Source organism: Hermetia illucens, chromosome 4, assembly GCF_905115235.1.
Source record: "Hermetia illucens chromosome 4, iHerIll2.2.curated.20191125, whole genome shotgun sequence".
Classification (NCBI taxonomy): Eukaryota; Metazoa; Arthropoda; class Insecta; order Diptera; family Stratiomyidae; genus Hermetia; species Hermetia illucens.
In genome coordinates, this window is record NC_051852.1 from 96,655,034 (window position 1) to 96,667,952 (window position 12,919).

Consider the following 12,919-nt stretch of genomic DNA (forward strand, 5'->3'; position numbering starts at 1 on the left):
TCGATGATATAAATAAGAAAACGGATACCGCAATGTAAAACCGCTTTTATTCTTACACTTACCGTACAATTAAATTGTTCAATCGTGCTATTTTTGCAGGTGCATTTAAACATACAGGCACTTTGTTTGCAATGGGTTTTCGGTGAAGTTATCCCCATGAAACTCTGACAAACACAACCCAGCCTGCAAAACTCTTTGTTGCATTTGACGACAGCCGCTGGAAAAATACAGGGATTGCGTTAACAAATGTTAGACGGTACTTTCATTGAATATACAAGCAAAACAATTATACGAAAGCGAGAATATAGTCTAATATACACAATTATGAATTCCGAGTAAGAGGCATATTGCACCTTCCTTAAACTAGAATTGTTGGTTATTCATATTGAAAGAATATGCATACAGTGCCGGTAGGTTGGTAAAAGGGTGAGACTCTTTATATTTTTACCTTGTTAACATAGAATTTAGCAATGAAATGTTTATATTTTAATATGTTATTGACCATCCTTCCCCTTTTCTTTCTTTCTAGAGACCTTGCTGGGAAATCGAGAGCTTCAATTTGTTGTTGCTGAAAGTACTGCTTAACAATATTTTCAAATTAAAAACCGAATTTCCGATTGTTCGTTACATTCTACGACAAACCATTAAACCTCCACCTTCACCTAAACCATGTCTTCTGCTCGAAATTTGTGTTTTATTCTTTAGATTATGGAAATAATAACTGAACGTCGAAATCGGATTGGTCTATCTTCATACAAATTACACGACACCATTTTTTCCGATAAGGCCATTTTTGAAATTTAGCGCTCTTCTGTAAAGGGCAGCTTCCTCTGCAATTTACGGAGCTTGAGATGCTTTACTTGTGCGATAAAGTTTTGAGTATTTCTAATCTTAGAACCAATTCCTGTTTTGACAGCAATTTTTCATGCAATTAGTTTACATTTGATTCTAGAGAAATAATTCTGTCTCTCCTTTCCTTGACCTTGGAAATTATGCCAAGGGTTAAATTCTTGGCGTAATTTCCAAGGTCCCGTTACAGTTGCAGATCCCTCCTCTTCCCTTTATAGACTTTCGTCCGTCATGTACTTTTTTTTTATAATTTGCAATTCCTTGGCAGGTAATAGCTTTAGTCCTACCCATTATTATCATGAATTCATTAATACCCTTCAAATATTGAAAAACAATTGTAAACTTTTCATCTTCTTATAGGACAATAACTAGAGAATTTTTTTCTTTGTTGTCTCTTATTATTTTTCAAATTTTTCAAATCGACTTTGACTACTTGATATGTTGTATCGAAAAACCTACATTAATTACTCAGGAGAATGGAACATTATGCGATCATCTCAAATATATATGCAGCTTCTGGGGTCGTTTCGTTGATTTGCATTTTCTCAATCATCAATCATCAAATCCTACATCGTTCACTCAATCGGCATGAAAATTGGTGTATATATATATATTTTTCCATGGAAAATATTTTGGCCCCATCTACGTTGTAGCTCGTCACTAGGCGCTACAGATAAACTTCTACACCATTCAACCGATCATCATGAAAATTGAGGTAAAGATTGACTTTTTAACCGATTCTCGTAAGGGGTGAGGACGTTATGCATTTTCATGTCAATCACGCCAGGCGCAAAGGAGAGTATGAATGACCAAGCGGAAGATCTTTTCTCTCAAAGCCTGTTGAAAAATCGCAGCCGTCAGATGGCTTGTAGTGTGATATCATCATAGTGAACTTTAGTTTGCCAACGCCAGTCCCGAGAGGGAAATAATAAAGAGGCTACGCACCCATTGGAAAGTTATGGCGTTATTTCCGTAACAGTAGTAAGCTTATTGATGAGGAATCATCGTCGCGATCGATAAGGGATGTTACAGAGGGGAGCCGCCCTGTGCTCCTCCACCTTTTTCTCATTTGCGTGGGTGCGGAATGGGGTCTCTGCAATCCCCCCGCGACGATAATTTCCCTACCCACAAGCTTATTAATGTTACGAAAATAGCCGTTTTTTCAGAGCACCGTAACTTTTTAAGAAGCGACCATTATGATATTTTACCAGGGGTAGAAAGGGGGTGCTTTCTTATTCCTTCTCCCCTTCCGATGGCACTTTGAAGTTTCAATAAGAAATGCTTGCTATGTATCATTTCACTGGCAAGGTCAATTGAGCAAAACTAACTGAGGGGTCAGCCGGGTTCAGCTAACATATAGGTTAAACGCCCTCTCTAGATCCAGAAATGCAAAGTATAGAAGGCAATTCCCCTCACGGTGTTTCTGCATAAGTAATCACGGAGCGTGTGTTACGTTCAAATATGTTCTGCTGAATCGTCTTTCTTTTTCCATATTTTAACGGTTTTGCTTTCTTGCCGAGCAGATCGTATTCTACTCTCCTCAATTACGGAATTAAAGAACTCATTAAGCTAGATAATGAACAAATTCTACCGTTGTTGAAATCTACCCCTAACTTTGGCAAAGACGGCTCCAAGCTTATTTGAGATATGAGAATTTATGAATCAATATAATCTATCGCGAAACACCCAGGGAATAGGTAGATTTTTAATAGTATCTACTACGGGGGTAGTGAGTCCCCTTTGAGTTGGAGGAATTTACTCAAAGATTCCCTGCTTGCCGTGAAAGCCAACTAAAGTGAAGTTTGTGGGCTAACAACTTGCAAATTTCGATTTTTCTTCTTGTTAACGAAACATTATGTATGCCTTGGATAAGAACGGACCTATTGGGTACGATCTTTGGCTATCATACAATGATACAAATTGCTTTTTGGGATATACGTACGCTCCCAGAATACTAGCTTTCTTCAATTCCAACGAGAGCTTCACAGCTACATGCTGAAAATTCTTTAATGAAATGTGATTAAATTATGGGACTATAGAAAATGAATGAGTACCTGAGTCAAATCAGGGTAATAATCTCGGGCGAGCGCAATGCTGACCACATTGCCTCCTAGTGTACCGTTAGGGTCTTGAATGAAGTGCTCTAACACACTTCAAGGCCCTGATCCAACATGGATTGTTGCGCCAACGATTATTATTATAGAAATAATAAGGAGGGTGCTTGTGTACTGCGCATTTGTACTCCAGAAAGCCTGACGAAAGTAAGCGTGAACCCATTGCTAGATTAATGCTAACGGCAACTGCTAGCGTGTTGCTTAGGTTGCTTCTCACAGGATTGGAGAGCTTTGATCTCCTAAACTCTAGCTATCATTCGACAACGAGAGAATTACTTTAATAATAATAATAATAATAATCGTTGGCACAACAATCCATATTGGATCAGGGCCTTGAAGTGTGTTAGAGCACTTCATTCAAGACCGTAACGGTACACTACAGTAGACTGTAGGAATTACTTTGCGGTCGGAAAACAGATGTTTTAACGTAACGTTCACGAGCCTCGTAAAGCCCACGACGACGAGCGACAATTACCGTTTCGTTTGTTTAAGAGCGTTTAACTGTCGAAACGGAATCTCAAGGAGGTAACTTTTTAGGAAATGCTCTATGTAATTGAATGTAATGTGAGTTAGTGAAAAATTTTGTTTCTCAGCTGATTTTACATTTCGTCTCAATGTTTTGAAGTAACGACAGGATCGTTGCGGGCGAAGTGCGATCGAAAACTGACGTAACGAATAACAATCGAGGATAGACCCAAACGTCTAATGGAACACTTCGCGAGACTCGCCAGTGCTAAACGGAACGCAGGTAATATGGACAAAAAATGGAGCGTCATTGAAAATGTTCTTTCCTCGAACATTATTCATACATTCAGGGCCGCCACAAGACCTGGCTAACTGCGGGATTGTAGATACGGATCAATTAGCGTCTAAAACTGAAGTTATTGATTGCTGCCTGTGATGGCGCTCAAGCTCTTATACAGTGAGAAGTCTCGGGAAGTGCTGTGACAAATAGAAATTTACCATTGCACTAATCGCGGAGAAGCAAATAATAACGATATCAGAAAAGTATACCACATCACAAAAAGTCGTATAGGTGGTCGAACATCTTTCGATGACCTGGTCAAGGATGTTAATGGCCTGTTCCACATTCACGACGAAGGAAGGTCTTAGTAAAATTATCAGCTTAATTAATCTTGGAGCGTACCAGAGAACACCTCAAAAGTATAATCGACAGAGAGCAGACTGGTTTCCATTACGAATCCTTGCTGCTGCTTTGGATTTGAAGGAGACAATCAAACACCAGAAAAATCAAGGTTCTCAGTCTCACTGATTATTGCACTCTTCATATTTGCATTAATGAGCAGACATTAATCAATTTGCATATCCAGAAAACTTGGTTTTTGCCGATCGTGCTACCGAATTTTACGTTAAAAGTCCTGAATCCCCCATGCCAGTTTTGCGCAAATTAAAATGCAGCCATTTCAACACTAACATCAAATTGAGACTGATCTGCGCCAATGTTCTCTCGGTGCTGCTATATAGAACATACGAAATTTCGACGAGGATTCCACTTCACAAAGTGATAATATTGTCATAAAATGGGAGTATTCACCCCACTAGGAGTTTGAGCGTTCCGTTTTATTCGCACTTTAAATGAGAAGCAGCCCGTAAACTGCTGCTTCGACTGTTTGAGTCTATGCGCTTAGACTAAGACAATGTTTTCTGATATTATCGAATGTGTAATTTTTTATTTTCGATATTTCGAGCGCCAGTTGTCCTCTTCATCAATAAATTTTAGTCCATGTTCCAAGTCCTCTTCATCAATGAATCTTAGTCTAAATTTGGGACGACAAATGGTCCTCGGAATATCAATATTTGAAAAAATAAAATGTTCTTTCCAGCAATATATGCAGTTTCTAATTTCAACTATTTTACCTACCTGAAATGCAATCATTTTGCGCTTCAACTATCGTCGCATTTAGCCTCTTTAACTCCAATCTGCAGAGAGACACAGACGCTTTTAATATTATTTGATTTTCCTAAGTTTTGCAAACAAACTTACAACAATCTCTTTTTTGGTTTGCTTTTATTCGTATCTGCTTTAGGAAATACCTCAGTTAACTGCTCATTCGCTACTCTTGACCGCCCAGAATCATCTTTTATCTCATTTCGAAGGTAGTCAATGTCAGGATCATTTTTAACCATTGAATCCTCACTTAAACTTAGAGCAACACTATCAATCATTTCACTCAGTATCTTGCCACATGTCACTTCCACCTCGTTTGCAGGATCTATATTTTGCCGGAAAGTTAAATCAGAACTATCATTCTCAATATTATGGTATTTCTCATTGCGTTTGTAGACTTTCCGCACAAGCACAGTTTTCTGATTATTTAAGTACGGAATATCGAATGTAAACGATTTCTTGTAATTTGCTTCTTTTTCTTCGCAGTTTTTATTATTTCTTGTGACTAGCGTCGAAACGGCGAACTCAGCCCACTCACGACTTATTTTTTCTGAAGGTAAGACAAGCTTTAAATAAGGCTTTATCCGTTCATCAAGGGGTTGATTCACTTTTGGGAACACTTCTATTTGTATTGTTGGCATTTTGTACACTTCCACTTCGCCAGCATCAATTTCTTTCTTACAACTTCTAAGTGCCTTCCTTGATAGTGGACCAGGCTTGTGTTTTATGGTGTTTTCTAATGATTCTAGGAGTTTTGGAATCTGTCGTTTGTGTTCTGAACCTTCTTCTTTTCTACAGCTTGCATGTATATCATTTACTTCTAAATTAGGTTGGCACAATTTTATACCTTTCATTTCTAATGGCTGTGTACAACTTTTCGGACAACCAGATCTAATTTTTTTACAAATTGGAGAATCATTGTAATTGCCCAACACTTTATGACGATGGTTCCCCCGTGTACCAATTAACTTATAGCTCTTGCCATTTACATTCAGAGTTTGAAAACAAAATTTTCCATTCGAAGTACGTAGCCACGAAGCCGCTTTCCAACAGTCTCGCCTGAATGGAATACCCGCCGCTTGCAATCTGGTAATCAGAACATCATTGCACTGATTATATTTAGATCGCCTTTTCAACTCTCGGTACACAGTGTTTTCATTTTCAATAATGAAATACTTCAAGCTCCTTTTCCTTTCTAGAAGCATACGTTTTTCCGCTACAGTTCTTGCTTTTGCCAACTCGTCAGGAACTTTCTGCATTTGAATTTTAGGTGGTTGAGCTCCTTCACACACCATCCCTTCTTCGATTTGTTTTATTTTTGGTAACTCGATTCGCGTTCGATTCTCTAATGAATTTTCCCGGAGAAATGTATCTAATTTTTCACTAATAAATGGGGATTTATCTGACTGCATCTGAGTTGGTACTTTTGGCGTAGGGAGTAAACCGTAAGGATCATCTTCACTGAAGCCAAGAAAATCAGAGGAAGCATCACTGTCATCATGAATTGCGGGCTCATTAGTTTGCTTTGATATAAATTTACACAACACATTATTTTGCTCTTCTTGTTGCGGTTTTCTGATAAACGAATTCGTTACATCATTTTTCTTCAATTTATCGATCAAAGAATCTAAGAAATTGGTTCCTTTAAGCTCTGCTTTCTGCTCGAAGTTTGAAATATTCGGTTGCAAATGAAAGTTGTGCGTTTCAGTAAGATCAATTTGTATAGGTTCTGAAGCAGTGTTAGCTTCTCCGGCTTCATCCTGGAAGATATTGTTAGCTGCTTTGTTGGTACTGTTCTTATAATGCTCTATACGCTCATTTAATTTTTTTAAGTCATCAGGTTGCAAAAGTATCTCTTCCTTACTTTCCCTATTTGTGAGTTTTAACAATGCTCTTCGCTGCTTTAAATGTAGGACAACACGTCTTGACCAACTCAATGCTAATTCAATGTTTCTCTTTTTCAATTTCTTAGTTTTACTCCCCAATTCTGATTTGTACTTTAGGCAATTATGCCGCAAAATAACCGCGTTTCTTCTCTTCAACAATCGTCTTCTAATTACAGCGTGATGACGATTCATGAAAAGAAGACATCTAATATTCTTTCTAAAATATTGACATAAATCTCGATCGGTTATTTCTTGCTTTTCAGCAAGCCTTCGGAGGTGCAAAATGAGCTCCTTTGCTAACCGCGTTATATTATTGGTAATCATTGGAGCTCCTTTCTCAACACTGAAATGAAAAAAAAATTGTTGTTATTGATATATTTGTTTCACTTCTTAGAAATGATATGAACTGGAACAAAAAAGCTATGTTGACTTGAATATGCGTTTTTTAAATCGATTTTCTTCATCAATAAAATCAGCGGGCATCAGCGTATAATACACGGAAGTAGAGGAAAAAAACTGAATATCGTCAAGATACTTCGTTATATTTCATGTCTTTTGAATTCATTAGCTTATGCAGGTCGCGAGTACAAGTTAGCGGAAAAGGAAGGACAATTTATTGGCATTAACGAATGCAAATGTTGCAAAATTGCAGTTGCTTTGTTTATGTTATCATGCAAATCTGTTTTGATTGATTTCGCTGTAAAATGACTTTCCAGTTTGATGATGGATTTTTGATATTATTATTTGATCGTGATTATCTCGTAGTTACATATTTCCTAAAAGAGCGTATTCGACATGGTCACAATTGTTTTTTTGACATATTTTAGAATGTTGGAGATGTCAGCATAGTTTACGATTGATGGAGCGTCAATAAACCGTGCTTTGCAAAAGACATCATTGTTGGTTTGTTGAGGAAAAGTGTAGAAAACAAAATAATTCTTGCATACACAAGCATTCTCAAAAGCTAACCAACCCTAAAATCTGAAAAAATCACACAAATCTCTCCATACCGATAACTACTTATATAAAGTTAACAATAGTAGATTACGTTTATTCTTTACTGTAGAGCATGATACTACCAAGTTTGGTAGAAATTGCACTATTACTAATAAAATTACAATAGGTCCAAATTGTCTCTTTTGTGAAAATTTATTGCTTTCTAAGACTTTGAATGCCAGTATCATTCTGAAGTGAATAGTCTGATAAGCTAAATGCATAAACATTTTGAGTTATCTGAGTGAAACTATGCGGTGTTTCCAACGATTAATTATTTGAAATAATAAACACTTGTTGTTTCATTTTCGTTGGTGTGAATATTTATTCTTGCAAATACCGATATTTCGGGAACCACTTGTTCCCTTCATCAGGGCTAACAATATTCACACCAACGAAAAAGAAACAACAAGTTTTTTATATTTCAAATTATGAGTTAGGTACAAGAAATACACAAAACCTTCCATAAATGAAGCGTCCAGCTCTGGTGTCCCAGTTCATTTGAAGACGAGGAATTTAGTGCAACATTTTGCCAGTGGAGTTTCAAGAGAATGAACGTTTGGACAGGAATTTAATCCGAACATCTGATTTAAGATACTCAGTTATAAAACAAGGGAAAATCGTTTGAATGTCCGACGAATTTAGAAACAAACTGCTTCTTAAAACGAAAACGATTTTCTTACGCAGATCTGTTGTTTCAATTTTTTCAAGCAAATTACCCCAATTAACTTTCTTCTGTTAGGTCAAGTAATATGAAGAAATTTTAGGGAGTTAGCCCCTATCATAGCTTCCAAACGGTTTAGAAGTCAGTCTTAACACGCCGTTACAGGCATTATTAAGCATTACAATTGAAAGAAATCATTTACTTGACTTGATGCAATATACTTCCGTCAGAACTAATTCTATGAAAGCATGCATTCTCGACTATAAAGCGTTCTGAAGGCAAATGACAGTTACATCCGTTATTAAACAAAGTAAGAATCTCTGTAATAGGAACTGAAGTCAACTTGAAACAAAAAATAAATTTCGAAAAAAAAAAAACAATTTCCACATTGTGTAAAACAAAACCTTATTAAAATCGGTTTACTGTCTGTCCGTCGCAAGCATTTTTCTCGAAAATGGTTATAGCGACTGACACAAAATTTGGTGGAAAGGTGGGAACTGTGAACACTCACGCATGCAATGAGTCACATCGTTCTACATCGAGGGGGTCCCCTATACGTGCAAAAGGAGAGTGCAATTTTTTTTCACTAAATATAGTCATGTGGGGTATCAAATGAAAGGTCTCTGTTAGTACTTTCCGAAGCCGGTCAACTTTTGTTGGAAAGGTGGAGAGTGCGGAGGGTCGAAAGTGATCATTTCTTCAACGGACCCATTCTCAGAAACTACCCATCCGAAAAATCTGAAAAAAATCAGGAGGCTGCCACCATATGGTGCCTAGTCTCCGAAATACCCTCCATACCGATATCTGTTCAAATAAAGTTAATAATAGTATATTACTATAATTTTTAGTAATTGGCTGCAGAATCCCCCATAAAGTTATCCGAGAACCACGAAATTTTTCAGCGATGTAGGCTATAATATAGAGCATGATCTTACCAATTTTGGTGGAAATCGTACTATTACTAACAAAATTATATTGGTAAAAGTTGTCACTTCTTTGCAAATTCAAGACTTTAAATATAAATATCACGCGAAAGTGGATATTCTCACATAATATATACATATGTTACGTACTAGTTGCTAAAGGTACAAATGCACACTCAAATGTCTTTATAAAAGAAATACACAAAACCCTTCATACCTGAAGCGTCCAGCTTCTGGTTTCCCGACTTGTTTAACGTTACCTACTTCCTTGTTTACTTCAGTTTTTATTCATTACAAAAATTCTTATTTTGTTTAATATCGGCTGTGGCCGCCACATGCAGAACGTTTTGTAATCGAGAAAACATGCTTTCAAATAAGTTTTAAATTTAATTTATAACGCCGTATTTCTCGCTATATAATAACCCAAACCTTCTTAAAACACCATTGATGAGTTTTTTTTGTGTTAGCATTCGCTGTCTTCTCTTTTACGTTATTTTTTTAATTTAAATCTAATCAGAGAAGAATCAGAAGAAACTAGTTCGTGGTCATTGTAAATTTAGAAAGGCAGTTATTAATTTCTTTTTTATCGAGACTTCTTTCAGGTCAACTCTTTTCTTGTGATTAAATTGATAAAAATACCAATGTCGGAAAGTTCTGCATCATGAATGGATAACGAAAATAATAATCTGAGTGGGGTGAAGTCGGACCAAGAGCGGATCGAGGAATGGAAGTCGAAGGCAATGCACGGTAAGCACGTGAATTGTCTTTGGCAGCCATTTGTCGATTTGCACCTGTCGAACAGATGGCTGTGTGCTGGGGAGCTCTTTGCTGAGACGGAGGGGTTCATGTGTGCCATTCAGGATGGCGTGGTCGCCACCCGAGCTTATAAAAAGCTCATCATGAAAGAACGGGTGGAGAACGACCAGTGCAGAATGTGTGGTTCGGCGTTAGAGACGTTGGACCATCTCATTTCTGGCTGTACTGTTATGGCACCGGTGCAGTACATCACCAGGCATAATGCTGTATGTAAGGTTATCCATCAAAACCTTGCATACAAGCATGGGCTGATCACGGGGACATGTCCGGTTTACCGATACGAGCCGCAAGCAGTACTTGATAGTTCTGCTTACAGCATGTATTGGGACCGGCAAGTTCTGACTGATCGCCATACCGCACACAACAAGCCTGACGTACTGTTAGTTGACAAGACAGGTCGCTCCGCGTATATTATTGATGTTGCTATCCCCCATAATAGCAACATTGAACGGAAATACGTGGAGAAGAAGGTGAACTATGAGCCATTGGCTCGTGAAATCAAAGAAATTTGGCGTCTCGAGCGGGTGGTTGTAGTTCCCATAATATTGTCAGCTACAGGTATTGTACCTAAATCCCTCACGGCTTCCCTTGATGTCCTGGGACTTTCGCACAGTCTGGTTCAAACCATGCAGAAGTACACCATTCTGCATACGTGCTCGATGTTGCGGGGAGTACTCGACGGATTCTCCCACTGACCTACCACCGGCCACCACCACCAGTGCCCCTTTAGTTTTTAAGTAGGTAGGATCGTCCGAGCCTAAATGCTTGGCACTTAGTGCTAGTATTAGGTAAAATCCGGCATCTGCCGAGATTGTGATAACTCGGAAATAATAATTTTGGACTGAAATCGCTGTATCAGATTAATGTTGAATGATTTGGCAGTTCCATAGTTGAATTTCATATGCCAAAACTTATAGACGACAGACAGTAAAGCCTATGAACTTAAGGGGGGAAACCATATTAGGAGATTTTCAGACTTTCTTTTTATTGCATAGATCGTTAGACTAGCTATCCTAGAATATGCTGCACAAAATTCAAAGCGAATTTCGTGGTCCTTCAAATTTTATAGGAGTAGAAACCAGCGATTATTGGATACAGGTTTAGGGTCCGTCGTGAAAAAAGGCCTTCTAATCTGGTTTCTCCCCTTAAGTTTGAGTTGCTAATCGTGCTTCATTTTTTGCTCCTTTGGCACTCTAATTAAAAGTATATATATGCACCTGAATTGAACACTATAAATACATACATGTATATATGCCGCTCACTTCATAAGTATTCTTCTTCCAACTATATTTGCGAGATTGATTTACAAATAGTTAAAGCTAAAAAGGAAATATGCTCACAAGCGCTTTCCCGTATATATAAGCTTTTAGTTTCTCAGATTGTTCTCTTTATTGGGATATTGATATTCTATGAAGTCTAAGCTGTAATAAATTCCCTCGTACAGGAAAGTTTTGATCTACTTTAAATATGTTGATAATGATAGAATTTTCACCAAACTTTCCAATATTGTTGTTTAAACTTCACCCTTCACCCCTTCGCCCTTCATGCCCTTGGATACAAATTTAAGTCTGGTCTTCTGATAAATTTCTAAAACATGGTACTTATCACTATTAACTTTATTTAGGCAAACATCGAAATGAGTTATATTTTAGGGCCCAGGATTTGTACGTGTACACTACTCCCATTCTACGGGTAACTTCAAATTGAACGATATAGACCTGAGAGATAAAAAAAACGACAGAGAAATAAACAAATATACAAAATGTTAAAAACATGGGACCATAAATGGAAAACTTTATTATTAAAAAAATGAATCATTTTCTTAATTTGAATGGATATTTTATAATTCAATAGGCGAATAATATAGACTGTAGTAAATCTGTACACTAGCAAAAATCGAACTGATCGATTCGACAAATCTAAGGAACACCCCATTTACAGGGTGCCACAAACGTTTCTAGACCTTTTCTTTTTCATGTAAAATACATTCTAATGTTATAAGGACACATATTGGGTTACATAATGTAGAATTAGTAAGCCGTGCTCTGAAACTTTCGCACAATTTCAGGAAATTATCATTATTCTGAAAAGCTATAGCCCAAGCCTTACATCGGATTCCGGACACTGGATTGTGTGAGAATCTGCAGTATAGCTCGTTCTCACTGTTGTGTTAATTGAGCATTGTATACAGTTGTCTGCAAACCGGACGTTCGAACGGTGCACCCGACCATTCATCAGACAAGAAGAGGTTTTGGAGCTTCTGGCGATCGCGAATGTTTGCACAAAGTTAGGGCTTCACGCGTTGTTTATAAGAATGTCTCACCCCATTTGATTGATCGAATGAACCGTTATGTAATTTTTCTCCGCACTACTCTCACTTGGTCTCACGAATGGATTCAACTATTTTGTCCTTGTTCCCGTGCTCACTTATACCAATATTTGCATCTTTCTTTTTGTTTCAGCGGACAGCGCTGATAGTCAACTACTTCTCTTCTTATCGTTCACAATTCCTCCCTCTGAGAAAGTCCATTTTTCACGTTTTTGTTGGCATGTTACCAACTATAAACAAAATTACAGAGAGTCACGAGATTCGCTAAGTTATTTTTTTCCTGGTATATCCTTGCAAGATATTCTGTATATTACAGGATTTTTTGGAGCAAAACATGATAATAATACCGGAAAACATCGACATGTCTAAACTTTAAGGTCTGTCAGTCATTTTCTGAGCCATCACATGTGTTCTCGGGCAATTCGTAAACGAGCGT

General features: G+C 37.5%; 1 protein-coding gene across 1 annotated transcript in view; it reads right to left on the reverse strand.

The window, feature by feature from the left end:
- Positions 1 to 12,919, reverse strand: part of LOC119656006 — a 33,832-nt gene that overhangs the window by 15,177 nt on the left and 5,736 nt on the right. Inside the window, exons 2-4 of the mRNA XM_038062248.1 lie at positions 4,969 to 7,101; positions 4,846 to 4,904; positions 63 to 217 (exon numbers count right to left, since the gene is read on the reverse strand). Of these exons, the coding sequence (XP_037918176.1) occupies positions 63 to 217; positions 4,846 to 4,904; positions 4,969 to 7,101 (2,347 nt within the window). The remainder of the gene's footprint in view (positions 1 to 62; positions 218 to 4,845; positions 4,905 to 4,968; positions 7,102 to 12,919) is intronic.